This window comes from Gallus gallus, chromosome 8, assembly GCF_016699485.2.
Source record: "Gallus gallus isolate bGalGal1 chromosome 8, bGalGal1.mat.broiler.GRCg7b, whole genome shotgun sequence".
NCBI classification, from domain to species: Eukaryota; Metazoa; Chordata; class Aves; order Galliformes; family Phasianidae; genus Gallus; species Gallus gallus.
In genome coordinates this window covers 23995796-24012980 of record NC_052539.1, presented here as the reverse complement: position 1 = coordinate 24012980, position 17185 = coordinate 23995796, and the positions used below count along the sequence as shown (strand labels likewise).

The 17185-nt window shown below is 38.7% G+C and overlaps 1 protein-coding gene across 7 annotated transcripts in view; it reads right to left on the bottom strand.

The window, feature by feature from the left end:
• Positions 1-17185, bottom strand: part of ZFYVE9 (zinc finger FYVE-type containing 9) — a 75987-nt gene that overhangs the window by 19051 nt on the left and 39751 nt on the right. For all 7 annotated transcript variants that reach the window (XM_040705225.2, XM_046944890.1, XM_046944891.1 and 4 more), the window contains 8 exons: positions 16874-16978; positions 13244-15321; positions 9382-9481; positions 6467-6643; positions 6041-6210; positions 5166-5289; positions 3320-3442; positions 1621-1776 (listed from right to left, as the gene is read on the bottom strand). In XM_040705225.2, the coding sequence (XP_040561159.1) occupies positions 1621-1776; positions 3320-3442; positions 5166-5289; positions 6041-6210; positions 6467-6643; positions 9382-9481; positions 13244-15321; positions 16874-16943 (2998 nt within the window). In that variant the 5' untranslated portion in view covers positions 16944-16978. The remainder of the gene's footprint in view (positions 1-1620; positions 1777-3319; positions 3443-5165; positions 5290-6040; positions 6211-6466; positions 6644-9381; positions 9482-13243; positions 15322-16873; positions 16979-17185) is intronic.

Here is a 17185-nt window from a genome sequence, read left to right as displayed (position 1 = left end):
CTGATCAATGTTGAAAATGACTGGAGCTGCAAATATATACTTCTCCCTCTCCTGCACGCATGAATTGAAAAAAAGGATGCAGATTGAGAGTGTGCATTACTAAGTGCTACAGGAATTTACTGAGGTGCTATGATCTATGAAAGTTTCAGTGCTATTTGTACTATACCATATGGCAACTCTAGGTGTGTACCTATTTCCTCTACGTGTCTGAGAGACAACACAGAGGAAACACTATGAAAAGAACATTACAGAGTGGAATTCTTAAGCAGAGAAGTTTGGTTTCTAATGAAAAAATTGTACAGTAGTAAGCAGCTCTTTGCACAACTACAGTTGTAGGATATTAAATTACTGCCATGAGAGCACTAGAAAGAATTTCAAATGTTATGTAGAAGTTATGAATTACCTATTTCAGTAATGTAATTATACAAACATCATTGCAATATACACATCTAGTAGCACATGTACATACCAGTGTATTTGCATATACATATGTACACACACACAAACACAGCATTTTCTAACCATTTCCCTCTGAATAATGTCATCATTAGAAGACAAAGCACTGTCAGTGAAGTGAGGTTTGGAAAGTTGCTTCCAGTGGATGTTAAATCCATTACGCCATGCAATAACAGCACACTCTGAACCTGGTAACCTCTCTGGACAAGATGACCTTTGTTGAGTAAAGACATTTCAGGAGACAAAGATTTTTTCATTATTTTCTTAAAGCACTGGATTCTGTCAGTGCACGGGCATTTCAGTTAACATGCAGAACGCTTCATAAATGCATGGTCGGCGTATGACCTAAATGGGATGTAATTTCACCTCTGGAAAACTAGCATTATTTTCTCATCAGAGAAACCAAATAAGAGCTTTTCTTCACCATGCAACAGTTTTTGAATTATAAGGTCCAATCAACGGTTAAAAGCAGAAGCCTATTTACTCAGCAAATATAAAACATGTAAGGGTTTACACATCATACAACCCTGTGATGGAGATACTAAAATGCAAAATTCGGGGGAAATTTCTGCAAGGTACAAACATGTATATAAAAATAGAGGAATCAAACTTTTAAATTATTTGGTTTAAGATATTTAACACTCTATCTACAACAATTCTCAAAATTTTCTTTCTGACTTAAAGCTGAAACGAAAATTGTTAGAAGCTATGTTATCAGTGTACCCAGCAGCCCTGCTGGGCATCCTACTATATCTACTACTAAACAAAGCTGAGCAAGAATTTAAGGAACGTTTTAGTTTTATTCAAGTTCCTAACCCAACATTTGGCAGAAGTGTCAGAGCAGACAATAAGCAATGGCTGCTGAACACAACACTGAGACATGGAGAGTCTTCCTCCCAAACTTCCCATGTGCTGGATCTCAGAGGAAAGCTGGATGATCTTCAGTGCAGTTCCCATGTCACCAGCACCCCACTCACACTTCTGTTTGATAAGATGAACGTAACAGTGGATGCTACTAACCAATCATAAATCAGCACCCTATCAGCTTTGATCCTTATTTGTTTTTCATATTATCTCATACAAAAATAGATGTTTTTCTAAGTGACAGAAACATGAGTTTCTGATCTACTGAGATCATTTTTAAGAGACAGATAGCATTCCTACCTGCTAAGGCATCCCGATAGAGTTGCACAAAATGGTTAAAGATATCCTTGGGCAAACACTTCTCATCAGGCAAACACTGCAAGAGAATGACTATCTCAGACTGTCCCACTGCATGCATTCCTTTTGTAGTGAAACACCAGCACTTTCTGTTCACATCTGCAGAAAGGAAAGATATATCAGAAAAGAAAATCAAGATTTCACAAAATATGCCTAAATTTCACTACAGAAAGACCATTCCATCATCGGTTTTACAGCATATTTGGTTGTGATGCCTGTCACAGGAACAAGTTAGCAAATACATCCATACCAAAACCAGCTCAATAACATGCAGTTTGCAACTAAGGAACAGCCAGAGTACCATAGCTCCCAGCCAGCTTTTTGGGATTAGCACCCCAGAGCAGTTTTAGCAGCTTCTGTGTCCAAATTCAAGGACAGGATATAAATGGGAATAAAGGAAGTTGAGAAAAGGCCAGGCTATTTGCTGTGCATACTGTGATCCTGATAGCTAAACAAGTTTCAGAGAGCGATCCCTCTCTTGAGATGGACCACCGAATCACTGTGTTCTTCTGTTTTATATGAACGTTAACAATGACACAAGTATCAAAATTCATTTGCTGAAGACAGTAAGTTACTAGAATAACATTTTTCCATCTAAATATAAGCACATAAACGTAATGTTAACGAGATGCTTAAAGATTTATAGACAACTTCTTAGTTTACTGTACAAACTCTTCACAGAAGCATTTTACTACACAACTGCCCCTGTGAATTTTTAAAATATTATTTTCTCATCCACAAGAGACAAACTGAGATACAGACATGAGAAGTTCATGACAAATGAGACCTCACTGCACTCTACAACTTCCCGAAGGGAGGCTGTGATGAGGAGGGGTTTGGCCTCTTCTCCCAGGAAACAAACAGGACCTGAGGAAACAGCCACAAGTTGTACCAGAGGAGGCTTAGATTGGACATAAGGAAAAGCTTTTTCTCTCAGAGAGCGGTCAGGCACTGGCATGGCCTGCCCAGGGAGGTGGCGGAGTTGCCGGCCCTGGCAGTGTTCAAGAGACGTCTGGATGAGGAGCTACAAGATATGGTTTAGTAGCTGTGGTAGTAATGGTGATGGGAGGATGGTTGGACTAGATGATCTTGTGCGTCCTTTCCAACCTTGTGATTCTATGAAGCCATCTGAATGCCTCCCCATTTGTTCCTCCCTCCCTCAACACACATACACACACACATATACTTGCACAGTACTGAAAAGGGTACGAGAGATGCACAGTGGCTCAGAACCTGAGTATTACTATGGGATCCTATCTACTCTTCTCAGAGGAGGATGACAAGGAAATGAGTTAAGCAACCAAAGGAAGACTGAGTAATATAACATTTTGTCCTGTCAAGTCAGAAAGGAGATACCCCACTGCAAAACTGAGAATGGTGGTTCTATCCATCTAGTTTATATTTTCAGGGGGAAAAAAAGAAATCTTCATCAATGTTTAAAGCACTGGACAGAATCCTTGTACTTAACCGTATTAATTAAAATTATATAAAGTTTTCAGTCTCAGTGCGCACAGACTATCTCATCAAATAAAAATGCTGCTGTTGCTACAATAATACATATAACATTTCCCCCCATATACCAAGCCTTATTTAATAGTAATTAAAAAGAAAAAAAAAAAAATCACAGAAAGCATAGACTTACAATTTACAATTTTTACCATGGACAACAAATTAGCATTTAAAACAAATACAAGAGGGTCAGGGCCACCATCCTCCAGCTGCTGCATGACAGAGATCTGAGAGGGTCTCTCTTCTACAGCGTAATCTATAAAAGAACAAGTGAACACACAGTGAAATCCTTCACTTAGTCATAAAGTATATTATGATCAGTTAACTCTGATTCTGAAGCTTTTTTTCTTTTCTTTCTTTCTTTTTTTTTTTTTTTTTTGCTTTTTGATACTTAAAGAAACACTTCTGTATTCTGATCCGATTGTCTCCTAGGCTGCTATTCTGAAATTCAGTAACATTTATATGCATCACCCCTGTGCATCCTTAAGAAAAGTACAGTTTGTTTTATAAATCAGGTTGTTCTGTGTTGTTTTTTTTTTTTTTAAATCAAATGGACAAGAAAAGGGAAATCAAATGCAGAAATGTGTCATGGTGCCAACTGATATCCCACAGAAGATAGCAATTGTCATTTACGTCACAGCAAAGCACAGGAGCATCAGTCCTGGACTACAAACACAACACACGGTCTATCCCTATGTCACAGAACTTATATTTTCAGTGCATTAGCTAATGCAAAGAAAACAACATATAGCTATATAAAACAATGTTCTTCACAGACTGTAGATGGTCTAACTTCACTGTAAAATGGATTCCAACACGAAACTTCAAAGATGCCTGTAGTTTCTCTCTCTGATTAGACTGTTAAGACTAGTAAATTAAAATGTCTCATCCGTGTGATTATAATGTTCTCTGTGCTTAAACCAACAAAAAGCAGTTACAGAGAATTGCATTACCTTTCTTTCTAGGTACTTCTAACAGGAAAGGTAATATTTATTTTATAATGTAAAAATGATTTTGGAATGTTTTTAAATAAAAAATAGACTACTGAAAGTAAAATATTGCAAAAAAAAAATCCTGTACATGACAGCATATGAAACCAAACCAACTTAGCATACAAAATACAACTTACATGAGGTTATCCTTATAGAAATAGAAAACCATACTGTTGTATTACTATTCTTTGTGGAAGCGACTGAATAATCAGGCACCCATTTGAACAGCTGACACAGGATGGGACAGATTTGTTTTGAAACGAAAGGCTGCTCACAGTTTGGTTTTAACAATATCCTACAGTCATGGGTCACTTCTGGCTTAATATTAGAAATGCACTATAGCAGCAAAATATTTAATAGGAATGTAAAAAAAAAGAAAGATTAAAAAATAAATTAATCTCAGAAACCTATTTTAAAGGATATCATGAATTAGACAGCAGAAAGCAACAGCAGATAAACAAACATACTTTTTTTTTAAACCTTTAGAAAATGGGTTTTTCTGAATCCTCCTGCGTTTGGATGCTTCAGGATGCAATTACTACAACTGTCACTGCAGGCCAAGATGGGCAATGGTGACATTGTATTCAGCATTCTGTGATGCCTCAGACAAGCAGATGTCACAAGAGAATTACAAGGAAGGGAAGCATGAATATTCAGAAGGCTAATTAAAATGCATCTCTGTGCAAAATATTCCCAACAGCCCGATTAGTGAAGAAATGAACTCCAGTCCAGAAATATGGGCTAATTTTCTTTTTGCTTTGTGTTTTACTTCTTACCGTAATTTCATTGCAAGATGGGGTTCTTCTGGTTGCTAGCAGGGATCAATAGTGCAAATGAGTGTCATGACATTTAGACAGAAGTACTTGCTGTGCATTTCTTCAGATGCTCACCATATTGATAGCATCTTATTTTTAAAATAAATGTAGTAACAATTGAGTTAATTGCTACTGTTAAGCATAAAAGCTAACGACCAATTTATCCCCTCACCTCCTTTTACGCCAGTGGAGATGAGAATCGGAGGAAGCCCATCTTCAGGAATTAGATTCATTGCACTGCCAACAGGACTGCCAACCTGAGTTATACTTCCCGAGAACACAGAAGCATTATCAGTCTATAAGAAGCAAACAAAAAGAAAAGACAATATTACAGAAGAGAATTAAGAGCTACCTAATTAGATTACCTATATCTAGGTGAAGGACTTCATGTCTGCTGCAGAAACAGAAGCATCACGTAATCTGCCTCTTTAAAAACAGATTATGACGACAACTCTTATGTGTGAACTTTTATTGAAAAGCCTGCTCAGAGACTGCATCTCCCTACTCCAGCACCACATATACCAATTTCCTTTGTAGAAGTACATGCAGAAGTACCCATGCCCATTTGAACTTGGTGAAAAGTCCCAATGCCGTTCACACAGAGCATGGTGCACTTAATGTTAGATCCCATCTGCATTTTCATGCATAAATCATTTTATGAGAAGTCTCACGCAGAACATTTTTCCGTTTTGTGCTATGACAGTCTTGTTTATACAAACCCTTACTGACAATCACTCAGCTTTTTTAAAGCATGTGTTACATAAATGTGCTTCATACACAGCTCAAGCCTTGGAAGCCAGCTAGCACATAAACTCTAAACAATGCTTTAAACACTCTATTGATAAGAGTGCATTTTAGGCCAAAATATACGTTTGCTTCAGCACTCCGCAAACATGGAAGTAAGTGAGGACACTTGCTATACAGCACACTAAGACCAGCCTCAACAGATTTCCCACATTAACCTTCCTGAAATCACAGAAACTACTAACATATATGACCAAACTAAGCCTGCTGTTTTGAATGGTTACTAGTGTAATGTTTCCTTACTTCTGCTGATAAAGCGTTGTTGGTTACGGGCTTTGTTGGATCGTGTGATACTGCTAAGGTTCCTGTAGAAGTTGTTCCAGCTACTGTCAGTTTTGCTGCATCAGCAACTTCTCCATTGGGTAATATCCCATCAGCAAACCAAACACGTCTTTGTTCTCTTGGTTGGGCCACTAGAGAGGAAAAAAAAAACCAATGGTATTCAACATCGCACAGCAACTTTGACTCTCTATGGCAGCATCACATATAAACTAAACACTCATCTGCTGAGAATGGTTTATGTGTCCTTAAAAACCTTGTGTCTCTAGTGAGGGCAGGAATCCCACATTGGCATTAGCTAGAAAACTCAGAGCAGATGAAGTGCAGATATTCTCAACAACTTCTTACTACAACTAAACTGAAAGGGAAAAAGAACAGAAATACTCTTACCTTCTGCTCCAGGATGCTTTAAAACTCCCACAGGTACCATGACAGTGGGAGGTGGTGAGCTCAGGGCGCCCGATGCCTGAGCCTGCTGCAAAGGAGGGATAGTAGAACAGTATTCAGCAGGATTGTTAGGGTTAGGACTCTGGCTTGAGGCACTCATCATGTTCTCCCAGGCTTGAGCTAAAGCAAACAAAGAACAAGAAACATGAGCAGAGGAAAGTACCCAAACTCCAAAACACTGTGTGAAGTTCTCAGCTACAGTAGCTCTGGACCCTGACACCTTACAAAGACAATCTCTCTTCATTTAAAAGCTGAAGAGACTGTAATTTAACAATGAAACACAGCATTAGGAGAAAGATCACTGATCCTATGCAATGACAATATCAGTTTGTACAGAAATATCTTCTGAAAGCTTTAATAGTACACTTGAACTGACTGATGCTTAGTTCTTCGTGCCTTGTTCTGCATTTCTAAATATATATTTATATATATACACTTATATACCACATATACATATATTTATATACCACAAATATATATCACATATATATCTTTATCACACAGTTTTTCATTAAACCTCAATAGACATTCCTCATTCCTACTACATACGTTTAATAAATCTACTGAGATGTCCTGTAGGTTATCTTCTGTATATGACAAAAAAAGCACCTTACATTTCTTTATGTTCAAGGTCCATTATTTACAGATCAACTTATATTCTTCACTATAAAAAAAAAAAACAAAACCCATATGCTATCAATTTTGAAGGAATTACTCGAACCTTAATTTAACTGCCCAAACTATAATACACCAAACTCCTGTTGAAAACATCCATTGCAGGGAAATCTCTCCTCTGTCCAGAGGAGTAGACTAAGTAGACTATATCTCCAAACTACAATAACTTCTTCACCTGTAAAGAAGACTTGTAGCTATGCAAGTTACTAGAAAATTCAAATGAGTGTTTATAGCCTGTCCACATTAGTTACAAATGCAACTCTCCAGCCAGGCATAAATATCACACTACCTGAATTCTCAAAGCGGCTTACAAGTCTGAATAAATCACATACATCTTTGGGTTCCTTTGGCTATGAGCTGCCATAAAGCCAATGTGATGATAACAAGACTGGAAAAAAAAAAAGGGAACACAAACCCTTCTACTTCTTCCCATCACTCTGCAAGACCAGGAGATTAAAGTACTATCAATGGAAATGGTACTGACATTTACATTTTTAATAGCAATTCTGTATGCATTTAGCAAGTGTCCTGAAAGAAGTGTTAAAAATGCACCAAAAAGTTACTTCTCCAGGATCCCATAATTAGAAAATTTGTAACAGAGTAAAAGAGCATTTTTAAAGCCTTCTCTTGATCCACCAAAGTGCCAACGCTGCTTATCTACCAACTGAAAAGTACAGCAATAGTGGCATCGGAAGCTTCTTAAGTATGTAGTCTGCCCACAAGAAAGTGTCAGAAAAAAAACCACAATCCTTCCTCAACATCTTACTAAAATACAAAGCAGGTACTGAGCAACCAAATGAATTAATGACTTTTAAAGTGCAATTCCTGTCGCCAAATCCAAAACTGTGCAAAGATGCTTAACCTGCTGCACTGAGAGGGAAAAAAAAATCCCTACTGGAAAACAAACTGCAAGAAATCTGGAGAGATCGGACACCATCACACAATGGGGAAAATAATCAGTAACCAAAAGCATCACCACAAAGCTCTGCAGCAGGGAGAGGAACACAGAGGTAACTGAGAGGCAGCACACCTAAGTAGCTCTCTCTCTATAATAAACCAAGCAGTGGTGTCACTCTGTGCTGCCATTAATGTCTTTCCATCCTGGCAACAGGACAGAAAGGCTTTTAAAAGGAAATCATTATAACATGATCAATTTTATTATGCCTTTTTACAAGAACACTTCTGGTTTCAACTGAAATATTTTCATATTCCTTCCTTCCCCCAGCTGAAAACAAATCCTACTCACCACTAAACGGAGCTGGCTGTCTTATGCCAGGTGTTATGTACTTGTTCTTGTACTCTTTGAAATGTACTATTTTCTCCATTTCAAAATGTAACACTGTCTTTGCTGGGGCTTGCTCTTAACTTCTGAACAGTACTGGCTGCATTTCCTGTCACTTTATATATCTGGCCTGCAAGTTAGTAAGGTTCCCTGGGAATCTGCTTTTGAAGAAACTGGGCACGCATCAATGCTGCTCGCTTTTTAGGAGTCCTCTCTTAAGAGCACAGGAGCAGATGATTCCAGAGTATCAGAAGTCAAGCGAGCAGGCAGAAGGCCATACTGGCTGAGCACAGATCTTTTTCTCATGCTTAGGTAGAAAAAGAAAGCATACAGACAGTCAACAGCAAGTTGAATATGAGACAGCATGGTGCCCTGGCAGCCAACAGGGCCAAGCATACCCTGGGGTGCAGAATGTCCAGCAGTGCCAGCTGGGCGAGGGAAGGGATTGTCCTGCTCTGATCTGCACTGTGCAGCCTCACCTCCAGCACTGTGTGCAGCTTTGGGCACCACCACATCAGGACAGAAAGCTATCTGAGAGCATCCAAAGGAGGGCTACGAAGATGCTCGAGGGCCTGGAAGGCAAGGCGTATGGAATGGCTAAAGTCTATCCCCTAGATTCTCAAATCAGTATTTGTGGAATCCTGGTACAGCATCCACAAACGAGTTTTCAAACTCATGGCAACCTTTCTAGTTTTTGGCTTTTATTAATCATGTTTAGTTGAGGAATTCCCACTTTCCTCAGAGATTACACGCTGATTTCTCAAGAGCCTTGACTTACTATACTTACCCATACAAATGAATGTGGGTTTTTTTTTTTTGCTTAGTTTTGTTTTTTAAATCATCGCTGCAACTCAGCACAAAGCCAACAAAGCTCTGCATTTCAGATTCTCTCTCCACTTACCATTCATTAGTACCGAGTGGCAGATTACACACACTCTGGCTTCCTTTCGATCCATGTACAGCAACTTGCACTTCAGGCTACAGCATGCTGCACAAAAAACCTGGAACCCAAAGGGAAAAAACTTAAGTGCTGTTCAAAAACATGCAATGAACTGATTAAATCAGAGAATATTGGTAAAGCTCTAGACATGCAAAACAAGGAGACAAATTATCAGTATTTTCCCATTAAAACCACAGGGACTACTATCTGCCCAAGTCTCCCTTCCTATCGATCCCAATGAAGTAGCAGTATCTGCAGCACATAAATGCACGTTGTACTGATACTTCATGGCGCTATTTTTTAAGACATGTTTTGCATAGATGACAATGGCTTATTAAATTCCTGCCGCATTACAATCCCTCACTGATTTAACAATTTGAAAATGAACATCGGTCTTAAAGCATGATTACTTTCTAGAATCAACTCTTCATAAATACACCAGTTTTCTCTACATATGAGATTGCTGAGGCAGAGATTAATTCAAACAAGTCATTATTATTTGCAGCAGGACGGTTCATCTCTATCAGTAACTCTAACTATTTAATCTCTTCAGATGTATTCCTCAGCCAAGTGAGTACTGATGTATGAAAACACTTTAAGCGTTCAATGGATAAAATAACATATTTTTAAAACCTGAATGACAGTGGTACTGCAGGAAAACATTGTTTCATTTATTAAGGACAAAAAAAAGAAGAAAAAGCTCATATTTACTTAATTGCAGACACTACGCCATCACAACACTTCAGAGAAATCATAAACTGCATTTTACTGCTGAGAGGAACCCAGTGCAAAATGCCTGGAGGCACAACTGTCTGCAGAGCTGCAGCTCATTACCAGCACATCTCACCTGAGCTGTACCTAACAGTCCTCAAGTCCTGGGCAGGAAACTGTGTTGAGGCTTCCTCCAATCCATTTTGGAAACAAAACGGAAGCTGTGCCTATACAGGCATTTTCTTGCAGGAATAAAATGCTACCTTTATACACATGATTAAAAAAAAAAAAAACAAATGTATTTTTGAAACCCTTTTCCCTTTGTTAAGGGTTTTGATGATTTTTGCACCAAAGTTGAAAATACAGTTTCGACTGTCAATAAGAAGATGACATACAAATGTTTATGTTTTTCCTATCATGGACGACTGTTTCATCTGCCAATGGAAAATACATAAATATATGAGGCAAAATTTATGAACATATTCACCTGCATTCTTCAGGTTCTTCATTTTAATTCAAAATTGACTCTAAGCATATTACTTCCTATCATTCCCCTGGGATTGGTATCTCCCGTTCATCTTGCAATTATTATCCTGACATTAAAAACAGAGGCAGACTTCCCAGGTGCCACTCAACTATTTTTAAATGCCACTTTCACTTCTAAATCAAATGAACACATTCACCTCTACCACATTTTGTCTTTTTCCTTTGTTGTGCTAAAGCTTCGGTTCAAAAAGCTTCATTCCCATGACCAGTCTCTTAGAAACAAGAAACTGTCAAACATGAAGACGTTATCTCCCCAACTCTTTAATGGATATTTAAGCATTTAATAGAAGCAGTGCAAGTGTTACCATGATGCAGCAGTTTCCCACACCACAGGCACACTGTCAACACAGCTTGCATTGTGCTGGCTATCCTAAGCAGAAGACAGAGCAGACAGCTGAGCACGCCTCAAGCCACTCCAGCTAGATTCATTAGAGCTTGCCTTTCAAAGCCTTTGGTCTCTCTCCTCCCAAAAACATTACAGGACTTGGATGTTGTGAAGCAATCTGCTTTAAGTACTAGGTAGTATCTGACTTACACCAATGCAAAACATTTATAAATGAGCGTTTTCTTTAGAGAAAAGAAAATGTAAAAAGGCATAAAAAGAATCTTCACAGAATTATCTGCAGCATTTTTTGACTGCACATGTGCAAATTTGGCCCAGCAATATTAGCTATCATAAGCTTCTAGAAACAAGTCCTTCTGAGGATTATTCTAAGAACACTCTGAGAATATTAAATACCAATACATGTATTTTTTATAACTGAGAAATTTTGTCTACAGAGCAGAGGAATCTTTTATTTCATCTGTTTCTTATGTACCATCCAAAGCAAGGCTGGTTGTTCTTCTCAAGCTTTGCTGTGCTTCTCAAGTAGTTTAATGGAAAAAAAAGGACACCTCATATTTTGGCCTTAACCTATTTATGCTCTGCCCATTTCACATAAGGTTATTCTCAGTTTCTGCTTTCTCATTTGTGCAATTCAGGGCTTCCATCATTATAGACAAGTCATAAATATGAGAAATAAACTTATTTAAAACAAGCAAACAAAAAGTAGAAAATATTGCTGTAAATAAAAGTTGCAATCATATCAAATCAAAAATGGGACCTAAATAACTGACAGTGCAAGTTAACACATCAAAGCTATGCAATTCCTTTAATGCTCCCTAACTGCCATGAGAATGAGCCCTTTGATACTAACTGCAAGGGGCACAAAACGTGCATCTCTGATGATGCTTACTGATCTCCTGTGGTTACTTGCTCCCCCTCAAGACTTGCACTGCAAACAACCTGAAACAGGATGGCAGAAGCGAACGACTGGAAGTCCTTAACAAGTGCATAACTAATGTCTGCGTGGCAGTCGAAAGTGTCCTGGCAACAACTTCTCAACAGGTCCTAAAATCAGATTTGTTTAAAGTCAACTTACGTGATGATGCAATGAAGAAACTGAGTGCTATGCCTTTTGGTTACTAAGTAGGGAAATGGTACATATACATAGCCTATCATGGAGGAGCAAGCCTATTGTCTAGTAGGTTGCTTCCAGGAACAAGTGACTTAAGGGTTTGAGCTTTCCAGATACATTTGTCCTCTTTGAAGTTCTTTGTTCAAGATGTTCTGCCTCCCTGCACTTCCGGTAGCTAAAGATCATGCTCATAGCACTTAGGGGGTCTTCTGATCAACTTCAGGAACAGCAGAACTGAATCCTAAATAAACCAGTATTACTTCTACTCTCTTTTTTTTTTTTTTTTGCCAATTTAAATGCTTCTTTTTATTTTAAAACTATTCATGCATAGCTATATGATCAGAGTGTTAAGTTACTTCTTTTGAATAATAATATTTTACCCCAAGTTTCTATTTCCCATGTGCCACTGACCTGTGTTTCAGTAACAAGATATTGAGAATACTTCATAAACTCACCACGTAAGAATTTGCGTTGGCCTGGATGGCACTTCTCAAATTGAAAAAAAGCCAACAATGAAATACAGAAATTAAATTTTGGTTGTCTTCATTACAAAATTTCTTACCACGTATTCATCCATTAAATCAAAGAAAACTTGACCATATATTTTTTTTAAGAACAAAGATACATTCTTTACAAGAGAAGATGTAATATGAAAAATAGAAGATAGCACAGAAAGTTTAAAAGGACAGAACTGAACAGACATCTGAAACACCAAGAATGCCAGCAATGCTGCACTTCCAATTCCCATCAATGTTTCTATACCTTTGATGGGATTATTGATGCAGTAATTTCTACAAACTAGTTTCCTACACTTCCCCATTTCATATCAGTTCTACATGAATTCAGTGCTTGTTGATGACTGCAATCAACTAATACACTGCTTATACAGGATTATTCTCACAGCTATGAATACAAATAGTTATTCCTTATTAGAACCATAAAGAGATTAGACCTCAGAAACTTCTACTTTTCCACCACAAATCAAACACAGCTTCCCAGGAAGATGTCAGAGTTAAGTATAACCAGCTGCTTAGGAAGTTCTGTTTTGATTTTACACCGTATAAGCACTGAAAGCATGCTTTGAAGTTGCTCAAAGATAATGAACTCACCTTCCCACAGGCTCTGCAATGATGCCTTCTTTTCGTGAATGTGAATCTCGCCTCACATTTCATGCAGTTTGGTGCTTGAGAATCTGGAACCCAAACTGGAGCCACCTCACCCAAAGTAGTAAAAGGCTTTCTGGCTGGAGCTCCAAACTGACCAGCTCTGAGATCATTATCTGGACTATCTGGGGCTACTGCAAGGCACGGACTACTAGAGATTCCAGATTCATACTCTTCTAAGTGTTCTCCATTAGTATCAGTAACAGGGGCATTTAACGATGCTTCACCAGGAAACACATCTGCTGTCAAGTTATCCCCTAATTGCGTCTTGACAAAGACATTTTTGTTTTTACTATTACCTCCACAGTTTGGGGGAACAAGATCATTTTGTAAGTGGTCCGATAATGGCTTTGGAATCTGCAATTTAAGATTTGTAGGTTGTTTTGGTCTTGCACCACCAAAAGGAACACTGACAGACTGCAGATTAGTCACTGGTTTTGGTGAAGTTTGCCCCTGCAGGGATGGCACCTGACTACAGAGATTATGTATATAGTTCTTCTTTACTTGGTCACCAGCACTGTTTAAAATAAGACCACTCCCTTCTATGGTCTCATTTCCTCTCTGTTCATAAACGTTCGCATAACATTCTGACTTGCTCTCCTCTATCTCCTTTTCCTCAGTTACCGAGTCTTCCTTGGAGGGTAAAGTCTTTGGAACATGAGGAACAACTGGGTTCTGCATTCCATAGGAATCACAACCATTAGACAGAGAGCTTGCTGTTGATGTACCCATCGCATCAGAGAGACTGGACCCTTCAAGCTCGTCTGTACCAGTCCCTTTTAAGTCTATGCCTGACTCCATCTTCCCCTCTCCACCTTCTTTGCTACTACTACATGCCTCATCAGGCTGTTTTGTCTGCAGAAGTCTTTCATTCTCTTCCACAGTTTGCTTATTATTAATCTCATTCAATCTACTCAATTCCCAGTTAGTCATCTCCTGAGATTCAGGGTAACACTCTTCCATACTGAGCACTTCAGATGTGCTAAGATTTTTATCACATTCAATGACTTCACTTTCAACAGCACTACCATCCTCAGAGGTAAAATGTTCTGCAACACATTCCTTGTAGTTGCTACTTCCAGCCGCATTAGACTGACAAGTTTCTTCAAGCCCAGATAGCCTAGAACGTATTTGCTGGGTTGTTTCTTCTCCTAAGCTTCCATTACTTGAACCAGAAAAGTTTTTAACTTCTACATCTGTTCTCTGAGGAATGGCTTTACTACTAAAATTTTCAACTGATAAACAATTTTCCTGCATTTTAACGATACCATCCACAGGTCTCTTACAGAGAGTCACTGTATTAATCCCTGCAGCTGTAGCTTCTGAAAGCCACGAATCTTTACTCATATTAAAATCATCCTTTAAGCAAGAGGAGGGGCACGCAACGGTCAAGGTTTCAGATGAAGCATTAAACAAATTACTTCTAGAGTCATCTTCAGTACGTAGCCAATTTACTTGCTTTTCCGTATCTGTATCTTTTTCCATGGATCCATTTACAGTAACACTAAACTCATCACTCTGTTGGTTTTCATTATCCAGTGTAAAGCTAATAGTGTCCTTTAGGGACTGACTGTTGTAATTTTTACAATCCAGCAAGTCACCACTTTGCAGTGTTCTTCTGTCACAGTTATGCATAACTGCCACCACTAGTACATTTTTCTCCTCTGGCAAGCAAGCTATACTTCCACATTTCTTTTCTCCAGATTCCACAGTGTTACACTGATCATCCCGATTGCTATTCCTTTTAATTAACTGATCATCTGCTGCTGCCTGATCATCAATCCACATGACTGGAATCTCTGGGCTTAGGTTAAAATCCTTTCCATTAGCACAGTGATCCTCTCCTCCTGTTGGTGTAGTCACTGAATGAGACGAGGAGAAAGACTTTAATCTCTGCTGACATTCATTAGGAGTTGTAGCTTCATTCACATCGGCCACAGTCGGGTTATATGACAGACGACGCGAAGGCGGATCTAGAATCTGATTCCACTTTGCACCCAACAGTGTAGGTGAAGCAGCGGCATCTGAAAAATTGTTTACATAATTAATAAGAAAAATTACTGTCCTAATAGATTTTATTGACTCTGTTGCATTAGAACATCCCAAATGTAAATGATAAGATGTTCAAATATTGGTAGAACTGTAAAACTAATATCCTTGATCAACCATTAACATCTTTGATCAACCATTAATTGTCTTGTTGCAAGACGTTTCTGGAACTTAAGAATTTTAGATTGATTTAATCAGTATCGGGTTGAATCCAAGCAGAGATACAGGGTGGAGAACTGCTTGAGAGGGCCTGAGAAGAATTCAGATGAGCTGGTTGATGAAAGACTCAAGTGAGCTGACAATGTGCACTTGCAGCCCAGAAGAGCAACTGTATCATATCCTGAGTTGCATCAAGAGAAATGTGACCAGCAGGTCAAGGGAGGTGATTCTGCCCCTCTACTCCGCTCCTGTGAGACCCCACCTGGAGTTACGCATCCAGTACTTGGGCCCCCAAAACAAGAACATCAAGCTGTTGGAGTGAGGCCAGAGCTGTGCCACAAAAAATGATCAGAGGGCTGGAGCACCTCCCCCCCTACAGGGACAGGCTGAGTGAGCTGGGGCTCTTAAGCCTGGAGAAGCCTCTGGGGGAAGCAGCTGCCAGTACCAGCCACTAGCAGCCTTCTAGTACCTGAAGGGAGCCTACAGGAAAGCCACAGAGGGAATTCTTACAGAAGGGCATGTAGCGACAGGATGAGGGGATATAGCTTTAAACTGGAAGAGGGTAGATTTAGGCTGCATATTAGGAAGAAATTCTTTACTGTGAGAGTGGTGAGATACTGGCACAGGTTGCCCAGAGAGGCTGCGGATGCCCCCTCCCCAGAGGCTTTCAAGGCCAGGCTGGATGGGGCTTTGAGCAGCTGTGTCTAGTGGGAGGTGTCCCTGTCTATAGCAGGGAGTTGGAACTAAATGATCTTCAAGGTCCCTTCCAATCCAAACTATTCTATGACACTATTATGAGTTTGGACAAACAATTTAAGAAGTATCAATTAATATATTTTACATAACTTGAAGTGCCTAGAAAGACTCCCATTCCTATTAAACGTTCAGTCTCTTTGACAGAAGTAGCAATTAGGCAAAGCAAAACTTTAATACTTCAAATGTGATAACTCTCATTATATAATTTATGTGACCTAATAAAACATTTCTATGCTTGAGTCTCAAAAAATTACAAAAGCTGCTTAGAATAACGACATTTGGTCTCAGTTGTTTAAAATGAATCACAAAAAATATAGCTACTGAGATGAAGCTCCATAAAGCCTTTCTTTAAAACATTTGTTGAAGGCTTTCTATCAAAAGAGAGAGGAACAAATTTTTAAACAAATAAACAAGATGAATGGAAGCTGAAGAAAATGCTATTAACAAGTACTGAAGACACTCCCTATCAAATCAACAGACTTATTTTGCAAATTTTGAGATACACTTGTAACCCCCCAAAAAAACAACAGAATTCTATCATAGACCACTCCCTTTCCATTGGTTCTCCCTGTGGAACATCACACATCTACGATCTTGTTCAAAATTACTCACCTTCGTTTTGCTCAAATTCATCTAAAACCTTATCGAGGTTATATGCCTCTGCTTGGAAATAGTTCTCCATTTGTCAGGGAATGACCACCAGATTCTTGTCTGAACCTGACGAACAGAACAAAGTACAATCAAGTATCTACATTTCAGTTCCTCTGTTTTAAGAGGCTAAGAAGACATCTGTAAATCGAATTTTAAATATATTACCCTCATAAAGCAAAAGTATATAAATTATGTGTTTAGATTTGCTTAATTCAGATTAACAACCTCCCCAAACTTGCTTTAGATTTTAATATTATCTCCAAGTTTTTAAAA